This window comes from Staurois parvus, unplaced genomic scaffold (assembly GCF_062004578.1).
Source record: "Staurois parvus isolate SC_StPar_1 unplaced genomic scaffold, SC_StPar_1.0 ptg001978l, whole genome shotgun sequence".
In the NCBI taxonomy this organism is placed as follows: domain Eukaryota; kingdom Metazoa; phylum Chordata; class Amphibia; order Anura; family Ranidae; genus Staurois; species Staurois parvus.
In genome coordinates this window covers 1,162-17,251 of record NW_028319774.1, presented here as the reverse complement: position 1 = coordinate 17,251, position 16,090 = coordinate 1,162, and the positions used below count along the sequence as shown (strand labels likewise).

Below are 16,090 nucleotides of genomic sequence, written 5' to 3'. Positions count from 1 at the left end.
TACTAAGCAGGATTTCGATCCCGGTGGAGAACTTTCACCCCAAGAAAAAATGAGGGTGAGGTCAGCAGAGGAGCCCATAGTAAAGGAGGAAACTCTGAAATGTTTTCTTCAGAAGGTCGGAGTTTACTGGACAAGTGAATGTAAAATACACCATCAACGCGTTTCATGGCTTCAAAGTGTCACTTCATCAGGACAGGTGTAAGAAGACGATATAAAATAGGGAATGAAGTAACAGTCCAGTATATGGTATTATAAAGACCCGAGTCACATACAATTCATGGACAGGACTGAGATTTATAGCATTCAGGATTTGTATGATGTTAGACAAGGTGAAGACATATATGGAGAGGATGATCAATACATGGAGAAATCAATCTATTCTATCATAGAAGGGAATCAATAGATCAATAAATGACATCAACCAATCAATAAGATCCATTTCATGGGATAGATTTATCATTCTGTGTACTGGTTATGTTGGAGGATCAAACCGTGATCACTGGATATTGGAAACATTCCTATTGATCTGATGATTGCTGGCATGGATTCCTGATTGATTATTGCTGGGAAAAAAGTCCAATAAACACGCAGATTTGATGGGATTATTGATAGAAAAATCTCTTCATATTCCATGGAATAAATATGTGTAGAATAGTTTGGATTTGATGGAATAAATCTCTATAAAAAGACTTTGTGGGGTTTGTTGGTTCTTTTCTATTCCTCTCTAGATCTGGATTTCAGGAAGAAGAAACAATTCCTCCAATTTCTAGTGGATGGTGAGGAGGGGAGAGATTTGGGGGAGTTTTGTACATACAGGAGGTAATAGAGAGAATCCGGCTAGTAATTGATGAGAGGAGATTTCACTGGAGAGTTCCATTGGAGAGAATTCAGGGCTGGGGGCACTGCTGGGGCCTGGAGGGTTCTGATTGGACCACCAGTATACGTGTCATATTAATCTGGGGGTGTGCACTGCTGGGGCCTGGAGGGTTCTGATTGGACCACCAGTACATGTGTCATATTAATCTGGGGGTGTGCACTGCTGGGGCCTGGAGGGCACTGCTGGGGCCTGGAGGGTTCTGATTGGACCACCAGTACATGTGTCATATTAATCTGGGGGTGTGCACTGCTGGGGCCTGGAGGGTTCTGATTGGACCACCAGTAGACGTGTCATATTAATCTGGGGGTGTGCACTGCTGGGGCCTGGAGGGTTCTGATTGGACCACCAGTACACGTGTTGTATTAATCTGGTGGTGTTTTATCATTGGAATGATTCTGGAAAGATGCCCTCCAGATGTACACATGGGGGGTGTCCCGGGGGGGTTACAATGTAGAGGGCGGAGAGAGAATACTGTACAGTGTGTAATAATATATTTGGAAAGCTGCCCCTATATACGATGGTGTAAAATCTAGTGGCAGAGCGCCCCCTACATACAATGGTGTCATAGGGAGTCCTCTTCCTGATCCTGTTCTGGTGACACCCCAAATCTCAGGATTTTATATCACTTTCGGTAATAATTGTAAACAGGACAAATAGAGAGGCTGAATCTCCCTAAAGGAGGCCGAGGCAGCAATAGAAACCAACAGGAGGTCTCATCCCTCTCCACTCTCCAGAAAATCAATGCCTTTAGTTCTTCTGTAAAACAACCCAGTGAAGGGATGGGGGGAGGAAATATGTTTGTCTTTTCCAGGTTGGATGCAGAATACTTTCATGTCCAGCATACTAAATGGGTCCAATACTGGGATCATCTGAGAAAATGTGTTCTGTATTCCTGGGAGGGAGGCACCTATGGGTTGGTGTTTGTAGAAAATGAACACAGTGAGGATAATGGCAAGTGCTGAATGGCAGAGGTGACTGCATGGAGTCTGTAGTACCAGAAACCTACTCAAATGTATTCCCCTCCCATCCTCTCCATGGTCCTTCCCCACCCCATCCTTTCTATGCTCCTTACCCCCCAAACTCTCTAGGCTCCTTCCCCTCCCCGTCTTCTCTAGGCTCCTTCCCCTCCCCATCCTCTCTAGGCTCCTTCCCTCTTTGTCCTATCTAGGCTCCTTCCCCTCCCCATCCTCTCTAGGCTCCTTCCCCTCCCCATCCTCTCTAGGTTCCCTTCCCCTCCCCATCCTCTCTAGGCTCCTTCCCTTCCCCAACCTCTCTAGGCCCCTTCCCATCCTCTCTATTCTCCTTCTCCTCCCCATCCTCTCTAGGCACCTTCCCCTACCATCCTCTCTAGGCCCCTTCCCCTCCCCGTCCTCTCTAGGCTCCTTCACCTCTCCATCCTATCTAGGCTCCTTTCCCTACCCGTCCTCTCTATTCTCCTTCCCCTCCCATCCTCTCTAGGCTCCTTCCCCTCCCATCCTCTCTAGGCTCTTTCCCCTCTCCATCCTCTCTAGGCTCCTTCACCTCTCCATCCTCTCTAGGCTCCTTCTCCTCCTCATCCTCTCTAGGCTCCTTCCTCTCCCCATCCTCTCTAGGCTCCTTCCCCTCCCCATCCTCTCTAGGCTCCTTCCCCTCCCATCCTCTCTAGGCTCCTTCCCCTCCCCATCCTCTCTATTCTCCTTCCCCTCCCCATCCTCTCTATGCTCCTTCTCCTCCTCATCCTCTCTATTCTCCTTCCCCTCCCCATCCTCTCTATTCTCCTTCCCCTCCCCATCCTCTCTAGGCTCCATTCCCTCCCCTCTCTAGGCTCCTTCCCCTCCCCATCCTCTCTATGCTCCTTCCCCTCCTCATCCTCTCTAGGCTCCTTCCCCTCCCCGTCCTCTCTAGGCTCCTTCTCCTCCCCGTCCTCTCTAGGCTCCTTCCCCTCCCCATCCTCTCTAGGCTCCTTCCCCTCCCCGTCCTCTCTAGGCTCCTTCCCCTCCCCGTCCTCTCTAGGCTCCTTCCCCTCCCCGTCCTCTCTAGGCTCCTTCCCCTCCTCATACTCTCTAGGCTCCTTCTCCTCCCCATCCTCTCAAGGCTCCTTCCCCCCCCCCGTACTCTCTAGGCTCCTTCTCCTCCCTGTCATCTCTAGGCTCCTTCTCCTCCCCATCCTCTCTATTCTCCTTCCTCTCCCTATCCTCTCTAGGCTCCTTCCCCTCCCCATCCTCTCTATTCTCCTTCCCCTCCCATCCTCTCTAGGCTCCTTCCCCTCCCAATCCTCTCTAGGCTCCTTCCCCTCCCCATCCTCTCTATGGTCCTTCCCCTCCCCATCCTCTCTAGGCTCTTTCCCCTCCCATCCTCTCTAGGCTCCTTCCCCTCCCCGTCCTCTCTAGGCTCCTTCCCCTCCCCGTCCTCTCTAGGCTCCTTCTCCTCCCCGTCCTCTCTAGGCTCTTTCCCCTCCCCATCCTCTCTAGGCTCCTTCCTCTCCACCCTCTCTATCCTCTCTAGGTTCCTCCCCTCCCATCCTCTCTAGGCTCCTTCCCCTCCCCGTCCTCTCTAGGCTCCTTCCCCTCCCCGTCCTCTCTAGGCTCCTTCCCCTCCCCGTCCTCTCTAGGCTCCTTCTCCTCCCCATCCTCTCTAGGCTCCTTCCCCTCCCCGTCCTCTCTAGGCTCCTTCCCCTCCCCGTCCTCTCTAGGCTCCTTCCCCTCCCCATCCTCTCTAGGCTCCTTCCCCTCCCCGTCCTCCCTAGGCTCCTTCCCCTCCCCATCCTCTCTAGGCTCCTTCCCCTCCCCATCCTCTCTAGGCTCCTTCTCCTCCCCATTCTCTCTAGGCTCCTTCCCCTCCCCATCCTCTCTAGGCTCCATCCCCTCCCTATCTTCTCTAGGCTCCTTCCCCTCCCCATCCTCTCTAGGCTCCATCCCCTCCCCATCTTCTCTAGGCTCCTTCCCCTCCCCATCCTCTCTAGGCTCCATCCCCTCCCCATCCTCTCTAGGCTCCTTCCCCTCCCCATCCTCTCTAGGCTCCTTCTCCTCCCCATTCTCTCTAGGCTCCTTCCCCTCCTCATCCTCTCTAGGCTTCTTTCCTTTCCCAATCCTCTCTAGGCTCCTTCCCCTCCCCGTCCTCTCTAGGCTCCTTCTCCTCCCCGTCCTCTCTAGGCTCCTTAACATAAAACCTAGCAGTATGACGAGTACAATACTGCTCACACAGAGTGGTTATTAGAAAATCCAAGCCAAGTGATATGATTAGTAATTACAAAACAGTTCTATTCGATCACATGGATCATACGGAGGTTAGACAGAGACATGGTAAACAAGTCATTATAAAATCACTAGATTAAAAACATTTGGCGTCTCCAGATCTAATAGTTATTCTGGCAACCCTGAGTCACAGCCTACTTCCACCGGTGGCAAGTTTGTAGCCGTTTGGCTAAATTAGGCTTTAGTGCTATCTATATATACGGGTTACATACCCTCATATTTTGGAAATCTTGTGCCTATTTACCTAATTTTTTGGTGAATTTTTTGAACTCCTATTGGAGGAATACGTATACACTACGCATTATATGTGTTGGGGCACGCAAAAAACAGTCTCATATATATTTTTAAGGAATCGCACTACTTTCTCATTATTGAGCAATTTTTGGAAACCCAGATTTGGGTCTATATATCTAAATATACATAGACTGTATCAACCAGTCTGGACTCTATACATTAACCACCTGGCTTCCCACCCCCATATTCACTCTTTCATCCAGACCTGATCTTACTTCAAGTGAGGAGGAGTCCCCTTGATCTCTTGTATGGTAATATTCTAAGATTTGTACCCTTATTTTAGTCTCATTCAGGTTTGCTGGTAGCTTGATATTTATGTCTCATATATATACACTTTTAGAATCATTTACTACTGTGGATACATTTCCATTTGGGGTGGTTACCCAGGAAGGCCATATATCCATCCTTTCATGATGGTCAAGTCTATGAGAAGGTAATGGAATAACATATATACCTGTCATGGGGTTGTTCTGTTATTGCATATGGTAGTGCATATATCCCATTCTTGTTCCCTCTACTATCATCCCTTCTTTTCTGGTTTTCCATTTCAGGAGGTCATTCTATTCACTGTGGTGGTTACCAAAACAATTTTTTGAAGCATGTTCTCCCTATGCAGATATCGTATGGAAAATATGAAAATTCTTTGATCAAGTAGTTAGGAACTTCATTGCCTTATGTGGATTCCTGATTGCCGAATAACTATTAGATCTGGAGACGCCGAATGTTTTTAATCTAGTGATTTTATAATGACTTGTTTACCATGTCTCTGTCTAACCTCCGTATGATCCATGTGATCGAATAAAACGCTTTTGTAATTACTAATCATATTACTTCGCTTGGATTTTCTAATAACCACTCAGTGTGAGCAGTATTGTACTCGTCATACTGCTAGGTTTTATGTTAAGTATATCGGGTTTATAAATCCACACTAATTATTAGTGAGACGAAGATATTTATAGGACACATATTTACGTGTCATGTTAGGTGGCTATTCCCTTTTTTGTCTCTAGGCTCCTTCCCCTCCCCATCCTCTCTAGGCCTCTTCCCCTCCCCATCCTCTCTAGGCTCCTTCCCCTCCCCATCCTCTCTAGGCCCCTTCCCCTCCCCGTCCACTCTAGGTCCCTTCCCCTCCCATCCTCTCTAGGCCCCTTCCCCTCCCCGTCCTCTCTAGGCCCCTTCCCCTCCCCATCCTCTCTAGGCCCCTTCCCCTCCCCGTCCTCTCTAGGCTCCTTCCCCTCCCGTCCTCTCTAGGCCCCTTCCCCTCACTGTCCTCTCTAGGCCTCTTCCCCTCCCCGTCCTCTCTAGGCCCCTTCCCCTCGCCGTCCTCTCTAGGCCCCTTCCCCTCCCCATCCTCTCTAGGCTCCCTCCCCTCTCAATCCTCTCTAGGCTCCTTTCCCTCCCCACCCTCTCTAGGCCTCTTCCCCTCCCCGTCCTCTCTAGGCCCCTTCCCCTCCCCATCCTCTCTAGGCCCCTTCCCCTCCCCATCCTCTCTAGGCTCCCTCCCCTCTCAATCCTCTCTAGGCTCCTTCCCCTCCCCACCCTCTCTAGGCCTCTTCCCCTCCCCGTCCTCTCTAGGCCCCTTCCCCTTCCCATCCTCTCTAGGCTCCTTCCCCTCCCCGTCCTCTCTAGGCTCCTTCCCCTCCCCGTCCTCTCTAGGCTCCTTCCCCTCCCCATCCTCTCTAGGCTCCTTTCCCTCCCCATCCTCTCTAGGCTCCTTCCCCTCCCCATCCTCTCTAGGCCTCTTCCCCTCCCCATCCTCTCTAGGCTCCTTCCCCTCCCCGTCCTCTCTAGGTCCCTTCCCCTCCCATCCTCTCTAGGCCCCTTCCCCTCCCCGTCCTCTCTAGGCCCCTTCCCCTCCCCATCCTCTCTAGGCCCCTTCCCCTCCCCGTCCTCTCTAGGCTCCTTCCCCTCCCCGTCCTCTCTAGGCTCCTTCCCCTCCCATCCTCTCTAGGCCTCTTCCCCTCCCCGTCCCGTCCTCTCTAGGCCCCTTCCCCTCACTGTCCTCTCTAGGCCTCTTCCCCTCCCCGTCCACTCTAGGCCCCTTCCCCTCGCCGTCCTCTCTAGGCCCCTTCCCCTCCCCATCCTCTCTAGGCTCCCTCCCCTCTCAATCCTCTCTAGGCTCCTTTCCCTCCCCACCCTCTCTAGGCCTCTTCCCCTCCCCGTCCTCTCTAGGCCCCTTCCCCTCCCCATCCTCTCTAGGCCCCTTCCCCTCCCCCATCCTCTCTAGGCTCCCTCCCCTCTCAATCCTCTCTAGGCTCCTTCCCCTCCCCACCCTCTCTAGGCCTCTTCCCCTCCCCGTCCTCTCTAGGCTCCTTCCCCTCTCCATCCTCTCTAGGCTCCTTTCCCTCCCCACCCTCTCTAGGCCTCTTCCCCTTCCCATCCTCTCTAGGCTCCTTCCCCTCTCCATCCTCTCTAGGCTCCTTTCCCTCCCCATCCTCTCTAGGCTCCTTCCCCTCCCCACCCTCTCTAGGCCCCTTCCTCTCCCCATTCTCTCTAGGCCCCTTCCTCTCCCCATTCTCTCTAGGCTCCTTTCCCTTATTCCCACTTAGCTTGATATGTCTTGCAGAACAATTCCCAGCTGAAATAAATGCCCCAAATGTAATTAAAGTACATTCTTTACCTTCAATGGCTTGCCGGATGCACAGCAGAAATTTTTCTGAAATGTTTGTAGCTATGTTCATGTAGTATGTCTGTAGTGGCTGACCATCTCCTGTACTATGTCTGCAGTCTCTGACCATCTCCTGTAGTATGTCTGCAGTCTCTGACCATCTCCTGTAGTATGTCTGCAGTCTCTGACCGTCTCCTGTAGTATGTCTGCAGTCTCTGACCGTCTCCTGTACTGTCTGCAGTCTCTGACCATCTCCTGTAGTATGTCTGCAGTCTCTGACCATCTCCTGTAGTATGTCTGCAGTCTCTGACCGTCTCCTGTAGTATGCCTGCAGTCTCTGACCATCTCCTGTAGTATGTCTGCAGTCTCTGACCGTCTCCTGTAGTATGTCTGCAATCTCTGACCGTCTCCTGTAGTATGTCTGCAATCTCTGACCATCTGCTGTACTATGTCTGCAATCTCTGACCATCTCCTGTACTATGTCTACAGTCTCTGACCGTCTCCTGTAGTATGTCTGCAGTCTCTGACCGTCTCCTGTAGTATGTCTGCAGTCTCTGACCGTCTTCTGTAGTATGTCTGCAGTCTCTGACCATCTCCTGTAGTATGTCTGCAGTCTCTGACCATCTGCTGTACTATGTCTGCAGTCTCTGACCGTCTCCTGTAGTATGTCTGCAGTCTCTGACCATCTCCTGTAGTATGTCTGCAGTCTCTTACCGTCTCCTGTACTATGTCTGCAGTCTCTGACCGTCTCCTGTAGTATGTCTGCAGTCTCTGACCGTCTCCTGTACTATGTCTGCAGTCTCTGACCATCTCCTGTAGTATGTCTGCAGTCTCCTGTACTATGTCTGCAGTCTCTGACCGTCTCCTGTAGTATGTCTGCAGTCTCTGACCATCTCCTGTACTATGTCTGCAGTCTCTGACCATCTCCTGTAGTATGTCTGCAGTCTCTGACCATCTCCTGTAGTATGTCTGCAGTCTCTTACCGTCTCCTGTACTATGTCTGCAGTCTCTGACCGTCTCCTGTAGTATGTCTGCAGTCTCTGACCATCTCCTGTACTATGTCTGCAGTCTCTGACCGTCTCCTGTAGTATGTCTGCAATCTCTGACCATCTGCTGTACTATGTCTGCAATCTCTGACCATCTCCTGTACTATATCTACAGTCTCTGACCGTCTCCTGTAGTATGTCTGCAGTCTCTGACCGTCTCCTGTAGTATGTCTGCAGTCTCTGACCGTCTCCTGTAGTATGTCTGCAGTCTCTGACCATCTCCTGTAGTATGTCTGCAGTCTCTGACCGTCTTCTGTAGTATGTCTGCAGTCTCTGACCATCTCCTGTAGTATGTCTGCAGTCTCTGACCATCTGCTGTACTATGTCTGCAGTCTCTGACCGTCTCCTGTAGTATGTCTGCAGTCTCTGACCATCTCCTGTACTATGTCTGCAGTCTCTGACCATCTCCTGTAGTATGTCTGCAGTCTCTGACCATCTCCTGTACTATGTCTGCAGTCTCTGACCGTCTTCTGTACTATGTCTGCAGTCTCTGACCGTCTCCTGTAGTATGTCTGCAGTCTCTGACCGTCTCCTGTACTATGTCTGCAGTCTCTGACCATCTCCTGTAGTATGTCTGCAGTCTCCTGTACTATGTCTGCAGTCTCTGACCGTCTCCTGTAGTATGTCTGCAGTCTCTGACCATCTCCTGTAGTATGTCTGCAGTCTCTGACCATCTCCTGTAGTATGTCTGCAGTCCCTGACCGTCTCCTGTAGTATGTCTGCAGTCCCTGACCGTCTCCTGTAGTATGTCTGCAGTCTCTGACCGTCTCCTGTAGTATGTCTGCAGTCTCTGATCGTCTCCTGTAGTATGTCTGCAGTCTCTGACCATCTCCTGTAGTATGTCTGCAGTCTCTGACCATCTCCTGTAGTATGTCTAGCAGTAAATATAAAGCACAACCCTTTGGTGTGTTGGGGGGCAGTTGAGGCCCCCAGTGTCTCATCAGTTGGCCATCACTGGAGTACATGGGAGTCAGAACAAGTCCTTTGTGGATAAAGTGGATCCATCACTATGAAGGCCTGTCCTGCAGTCTCTTCCTCCATCTATAAAGGGATCCATGGTGGCTCTGGGGTGTCTGGAGTTTTCCAGCTGAATGGAGATTTTACATGGAAGTTCTGCGTCACAATGACAAGTCAGGTGATTGGTTGTGGCTCAGTCCCATTGACTTCAATAGACAGGTATTACAGGCGGTGCCACCTGTGAGACTCGGCATGTGAAGGTCAAATTGCCGCACTGTGAAGCTAAGCATGGAGGTCACAGCAATGTGTACTCACCCAATCAGCTCCTTTCTTCATTTAGAGGTAGGTGATCAGGGGTCAGGTCTGTGACATCATCCTCTTCTAAGCCCCTCCCATCTGACCGTGCCCATTACTCTCCATGGCATGCCGAGCAGAACTTGGTTTTCATGTGTCTGCGTTGGGCTGATTTGTGGTCACCATGGATTGAATTATTAGGTGTAAACCAGGCAGATGGCTTGTTCTGGGGATTGTCAGTGATCACATGTCCTGTTATATGGATTCAATATCCATCGTCTGACATCCTAACAGGAGTTCTGTCATTTTTCAGGATGTCAGGAAAAACATGTCCTCCGTCAGTAAATGTTCATGTTGTGTCAGTAATAAAAGTCACGGAGGGTTGGGAACCCTGCAAGGGGGCAGAGATATGTGACTGCCTAGTCCAGCCTTTCTCAGCCAGGGTTCCTCCAAAGGGTTCTAGGGCTTCCTTGTCACTTCATTGGGCTGTATATGGAAGTGTCACCGAACAGCCGTTTCTGGATACACAGCTTTGTCATCATTGCACACACACCATTTTGTTTTCATTCAATACAATTTTTATTATAATTTCACTTTTAACAAGATTGCAAAAAAATTCAGGAAAAAGTAAAGGCAGAAATCCGATTGGTCAGGAAGATCCCTTGTCTGGAATGAGGGGGCGGAGTCATTATTATTGGTGTACAATACAATACACAACGTGTTCCATTATTATAACAAAGTATTGTAGAAAAGATCCCAACATGTGACATGGCTGAATGAATGCTGGTCATATTAGTCCATCTATTCTCTAAGTGGGGTGGTATCTATTGGGCCAATCCCTTTTACAAACCACACATAATATCGCCCTTCAAAGTGAAAACAGAAACGATTTGCACAAAATCAAAGAGTAGAAATATTTTCTGGTGGATCCCCTCTACCCAGACCCCATATGTAGACATAGAACAACAAGCTGTGTTCCCTCTCGTGCCGCACTCCTCCAACCACCCAAACCCACACAGAAGCCAAGGGAAATAATGAGAGGAAAGTTCCCCCCTAGTTTGGGGTGGAGTTCTCCTTCCCTCCTGTTGGGGGATGGGAGAAGGATGGACTGAAGACAGAGAGACGCTTCGGGGTCACCACTGTTCTGTAGAGCCTTGAAATGAAGGACATCAACTTCAGAAGTTCTTGTTGTCTGTGTAAAGTTCCCCGATAACGAGATCTGGGCTCTCCCGGCTTCTAGCTCTGTAACCCGCTATATCATTATCAGGAAACGCAACTCCGACACCCAAGAAGGACTGAAGTTGTGTCCTTCATTTCCAGGATCTACTGACCACTCTGCACCCCGACATTTACTGCACTTCATCCATGTCTTTGGGGGCCTCTCATCTCCTTATCAACTGTTTCTTCCATGATGAAGATCAGCCATGGAGTATATCTGAGGTGTATATCAGGGTGTGCTTCTTCCCCACATGAGAGCTGGGATGTCCAGCAACATTCATCTAGAAGACATTTCCCACACTCAAGGCAGTAATACACCTCCAGGGTTGTGTGGGACCCCTCATGTACAGGAAGACAGGACTTCAGTGAGGAACATTTCCCTCACTCAGGACAGGAAAGTGCCTTCTTCCCCGTGTGAGATCTCTGATGTGTGGAAAGATGTGACTTCTGTGAAAAACATTTCCCGCACTCAGGACAGGAATATGGCTTCTCTCCCATATGAGATTTCTGATGTCTAGAAAGACAGGACTTCACTGAAAAAAATATCCCACACTCAGGACAGGAATACAACTTCTCCCCCATGTGAGATCTCTGATGTGTGTATAGATGGGACTTGTCTGAAAAACATTTCCCGCACTCAAAACAGGAATAAGGCTTCTCCCCCGTGTGAGATCTCTGATGTGTGTAAAGATTACGCTTACGTGAAAAACATTTCCCACACTCAGAACAGCAATACGGCTTCTCCCCTGTGTGAGACCTCTGATGTGTCTGAAGACTGGACTTGTGTGAAAAACATTTCCCACACTCTGGACAGGGATATGGCTTCTCGCCCGTGTGCGATCTCTGATGTATGTAAAGATCGGACTTCCGTGGAAAACATTTCTCACACTCAGGACAGGAATACAGCTTCTCCCCCGTGTGAGATCTCTGATGTGTGTGAACACTGGACTTGTCTGAAAAACATTTCCCACACTCTGGACAGGGATATGGCTTCTTGCCCGTGTGCGATCTCTGATGTCTGGAAAGATCGGACTTCCATGGAAAACATTTTCCACACTCAGAACAGGAATATGGCTTCTCCCCCGTGTGAGATCTCTGATGTTTGTAAAGATGGGACTTCTGTGAAAAACATTTCCCACACTCAGGACAAGAATGTGGCTTGTCCCCAATGTGCAATTTCTTATGTCTGTAAAGATTAGACTTATCTGAAAAACACTTCCCGCACTCAGTACAGGAGAAGCTCTTCCCTGTTGGAAGGCCGGCTCGGTCCCACACAGTCTGAGGTTCCTCAGGATACGAGGAATCCGATGGTCCATCTACACTGGGTGGTGCCGGATGGACATTGGAGGGAGCCGGGTTTTCTCCTGGACTATACTGTGTGATGTCCTCATCTTCTACTTTCCAGTCTGGAGACAAAGTGAGACAATCCTCGGAGGTTTTACTCATCTCCCGGCCATGGACTAAAATACAAAGACAAAGAGGATTACTAGACAGGAGCTGATTGGTTCCCCCAAACCAGGACTCCGCCCACATCAGGCAGCTTGGTCTCTGAGGAGCTTACAATTCCACCCTCAAGGGAACTAGGAAATGGCTCCTCTGATCTCCTACCAGGTCATTTCTTTATTCATGGACCTTAGTCAGAGAGTGAGGAAACAACCAGAACTGTCCTTTATAGGAGGGACAGTGATGAGGGGATTATAGGACGAGGGTCCCCACCCCCTCTATCACTCATCACCATCTTCCCAACACAAGAAGTACTGCACTTCCTTATTTAGTCCATGATTTAGTCATGAAGAACAGCGGGGCTGAGCCCCACCAGAGGTCAGAGAGTGAGGATGGGGGGAGAACAACCAAGATGAAGACTGGACTGATCCTGAAGACCACCATCATTGGGGTATTGACTCCTCCCTCATTATCACTTTCTGTTTAAGGGTCCAAAGTTGGAGGATGTTATCACATTATTATCACCATGTAAAAGTCTGTGCTCCAATCCCATCATCCGATATAAAATGTCCAGCTGGTAGGAAATGGGAGGAACAAAAGAGAATCCATATTATGTGTAAATATAGCAGTGGGGGGAGGGGGAGAGCAGAAGTCAGGACTATGGAATGTTCAACATAGAGTCTATAGTGCAGGGGTCAGGAGTATGTAATGTACAACATAGAGTACATAGTGCAGGGGTCAGGAGTATGTAATGTACAACAGCGTATATAGTGCAGGGGTCAGGAGTATGTAATGTACAACATAGAGTATATAGTGCAGGGGTCAGGAGTATGTAATGTACAATATAGAGTATATAGTGCAGGGGTCAGGAGGAAGTAATGTACAATATAGCATATTTAGTACAGGGGTCAGGAGGATGTAATGTACATCATAGAGTATATAGTGCAGGGGTCAGGAGTATGTAATGTACAACATACAGTATATAGTGCAGGGGTCAGGAGTATGTAATGTACAACATAGAGTATATAGTGCAGGGGTCAGGAGTATGTAATGTACAACATAGAGTATATAGTGCAGGGGTCAGGAGTATGTAATGTACAACATAGAGTATATAGTGCAGGGGTCAGGAGTATGTAATGTACAACACAGAGTATATAGTGCAGGGGTCAGGAGTATGTAATGTACAACATAAAGAATATAGTGCAGGGGTCAGGAGTATGGAATGTACAACATATAGTATATAGTGCAGGGGTCAGGTGTATGTAATGTACAACATATAGTATTTAGTGCAGGGGTCAGGAGTATGTAATGTACAACATAGAGTATATAGTGCAGGGGTCAGGAGTATGTAATGTACAAGTTATATAGTATCAGGGTCAGGACTCACAGTATTAGTGTTCTGTAATCAGTGGAAGCCTAAATGTTTACTGTAGACAACATGTAGAGGTGAGATGGGATTCAACCATCATGAAACAGGTTAGATTGGAGGTGAGCAAATCCTTGGACAGATGGGTGGCTGTGGACGCGGTATACTTGGACAGAGCGGTGGCGGTGGATGTGGTATACATGGTCAAAGGGATGGCCTTGGATCTGGTATACTTGGACAGAGGGGTGGTGGAGGACGTGGTATACTTGGACAGAGCGGTGGCGGTGGACGTGGTATACTTGGACAGAGGGGTGACGGTGGACGTGGTATACTTGGACAGAGGGGTGGCGGTGGACGTGGTATACTTGGACAGAGGGGTGGAGGTGGACGTGGTATACTTGGACAGAGGGGTGGCGATGGACGTGGTATACTTGGACAGAGGGGTGGCGATGGATGTTGTATACTCGGACAGGGGGTTGGCTGTGGACGTGGTATACTTGGACAGAGGGGTGTCGGTGGATGTGGTATACTTGGACAGAAGGGTGGCTGTGTTCTTAGTGTGGTACGCAAAAGTTTTATTAGTGGGGTTCCCCAAGGTTCAGTGTTATTACTGGGAAACCCCAAGGTTCAGTGTGACAAGTGGGTAACCTAAGGTTCAGGAATTTTTGTGGGGTACCCCATGATTCAGTGTGATTAGTGGTGTACCCCAAGATTCAGTGTTATTAGTGGTGTACACCAAGGTTCAGTGTGATTAGTGGGGTACCCCAAAGTTCAGTGTCTTCAGTGGGGTACCCCAAGGTTCAGTGTAATTAGTGGTGTACCCCAGTGTTCAGTGTTAATAATGGGGTACCCCAAGGTTCAATGTGATTAGTGAGGCACCCCAGGGTTCAGTGTTATTAGTGGGGTACCCCACGGTTCAGTGTTATTTGTGGGGGACGCCAAGGTTCAGTATTATTAGTGGGGTACCCCAGTGTTCAGTGTTATTAATGGTGTACTCCAAGGTTCAGTGCTATTAGTGGGTACCCCAAGGTTCAATGTGATTAGTGGGGCACCCCAGGGTTCAGTGTTATTAGTGGGGTACCCCAAGGTTCAGTGTTATTAGTGGGGTACCCCAGGGTTCAGTGTTATTAGTGGGGTACCCCATGATTCAGTGTTATTAGTGGGGTACCCCAAGGTTTAGTTTTAATAGTGGGGTACCCCAGGGTTCAGTGTTAATAGTGGGGTACCCCAAGGTTGTGTTATTAGTGGGGTACCCCAAGGTTCAGTGTTATTAGTGGGGTACACCAGGGTTCAGTGTTATTAGTGGGGTACCCCAGGGTTCAGTGTTATTAGTGGGGTACCCCAAGGTTCAGTGTTATTAGTGGGGTACCCCAGGGATCAGTGTTATTAGTGGGGTACCCCAAGGGTCAGTGTTATTAGTGGGGTACCCCAAGGGTCAGTGTTATTAGTGGGGTACCCCAGGGTTCAGTGTCGGGACCCTTACTTATTAATATATATATAAACAATATGGGGTGTGAGATTATAAATCCCATTCCAGTCTTTGCAGATGACACCAAGCTGTGCCGGGGAATAACGTCCTTACAGGATGTCTCCAACTTACAAGCCGACCTCAATGCTCTGTGTAATTGGGGGACTATGGGGCCAATGAGGGTTAATGGTGATAAATGTAAGGTCCTGCACTTGGGGGGGCTAAGAATATGCATCATACATACTAGGGGGAACAACTGGTGGAGGTTCAATGGTGAAGAAGGATCTAGGGGGTCAATGGTGGAGAAGGATCTAGGGGGTCAATGGTGGAGAAGGATCTAGGGGGTCAATGGTGGAGAAGAATCTGGAGGGGAAGGGGTCAGTGGTGGATTAGGATCTGGAGGGGTAGGGGTCAGTGGTTGAGAAGGATCTGGAGGGGTAGGGGGTCAGTGGTGGAGAAGGATCTGGGGGGGGCAATAGTGAAAAAGGATCTGGGGGGTTAATGGTGGAGAAGGATCTGGAAGTTCTAGTAAATCACAAGTTAAAAATGGCATGCAATGCAAAACTGTGGGTTCTAAAGCGAGCAAAATCCTCTCTTGTATTAGGAGAGGTATAGACTCCAGAGAGAGAGATATCACCCCCCCCCTCCCCCCCCCCCCCCCGGGTACAAATCATTAGTAAGACCTCATCTGGAATATGCAGTTCAGTTTTGGGCTCCAATTAACAAAAAGAACATTGGGGAACTGGAGGAAGTACAGAGAAGGGCAACTAAACTGATACGAGGAATGGAGGAGATCAGCTATGAGAAAAGATTAGAGGAACTGAATGTATTCTCTACTGAGAAGAGGAGATTAAGGGGGATATGATCTCCATGTATAATACATAAGGGGGGATATGATCTCCATGTATAATACATAAGGGGGGATATGATCACCATGTATAATACATAAGGGGGGATATGATCACCATGTATAATACATAAGGGGGGATATGATCTCCATGTATAATACATAAGGGGGGGATATGATCTCCATGTATAATACATAAGGGGGGATATGATCTCCATGTATAATACATAAGGGGGGATATGATCTTCATGTATAATACATAAGGGGGGATATGATCTCCATGTATAATACATAAGGGGGGATATGATCTCCATGTATAATACATAAGGGGGGATATGATCTCCATGTATAATACATAAGGGGGGATATGATCTCCATGTATAATACATAAGGGGGGATATGATCTCCATGTATAATACATAAGGGGGGATATGATCTC

The 16,090-nt window shown here is 48.9% G+C and overlaps 1 protein-coding gene across 1 annotated transcript; it reads right to left on the bottom strand.

Moving 5' to 3' along the window:
• Nucleotides 1-9,870: 9,870 nt before the first annotated feature.
• LOC149433098 (uncharacterized) lies at nucleotides 9,871-12,204 on the bottom strand. Its single transcript, XM_089664643.1, has one exon. It carries the CDS (start codon nucleotides 12,058-12,060, stop codon nucleotides 10,909-10,911), a length of 1,152 nt encoding a protein of 383 aa, XP_089520769.1. The 5' UTR covers nucleotides 12,061-12,204; the 3' UTR covers nucleotides 9,871-10,908.
• Nucleotides 12,205-16,090: the final 3,886 nt, after the last annotated feature.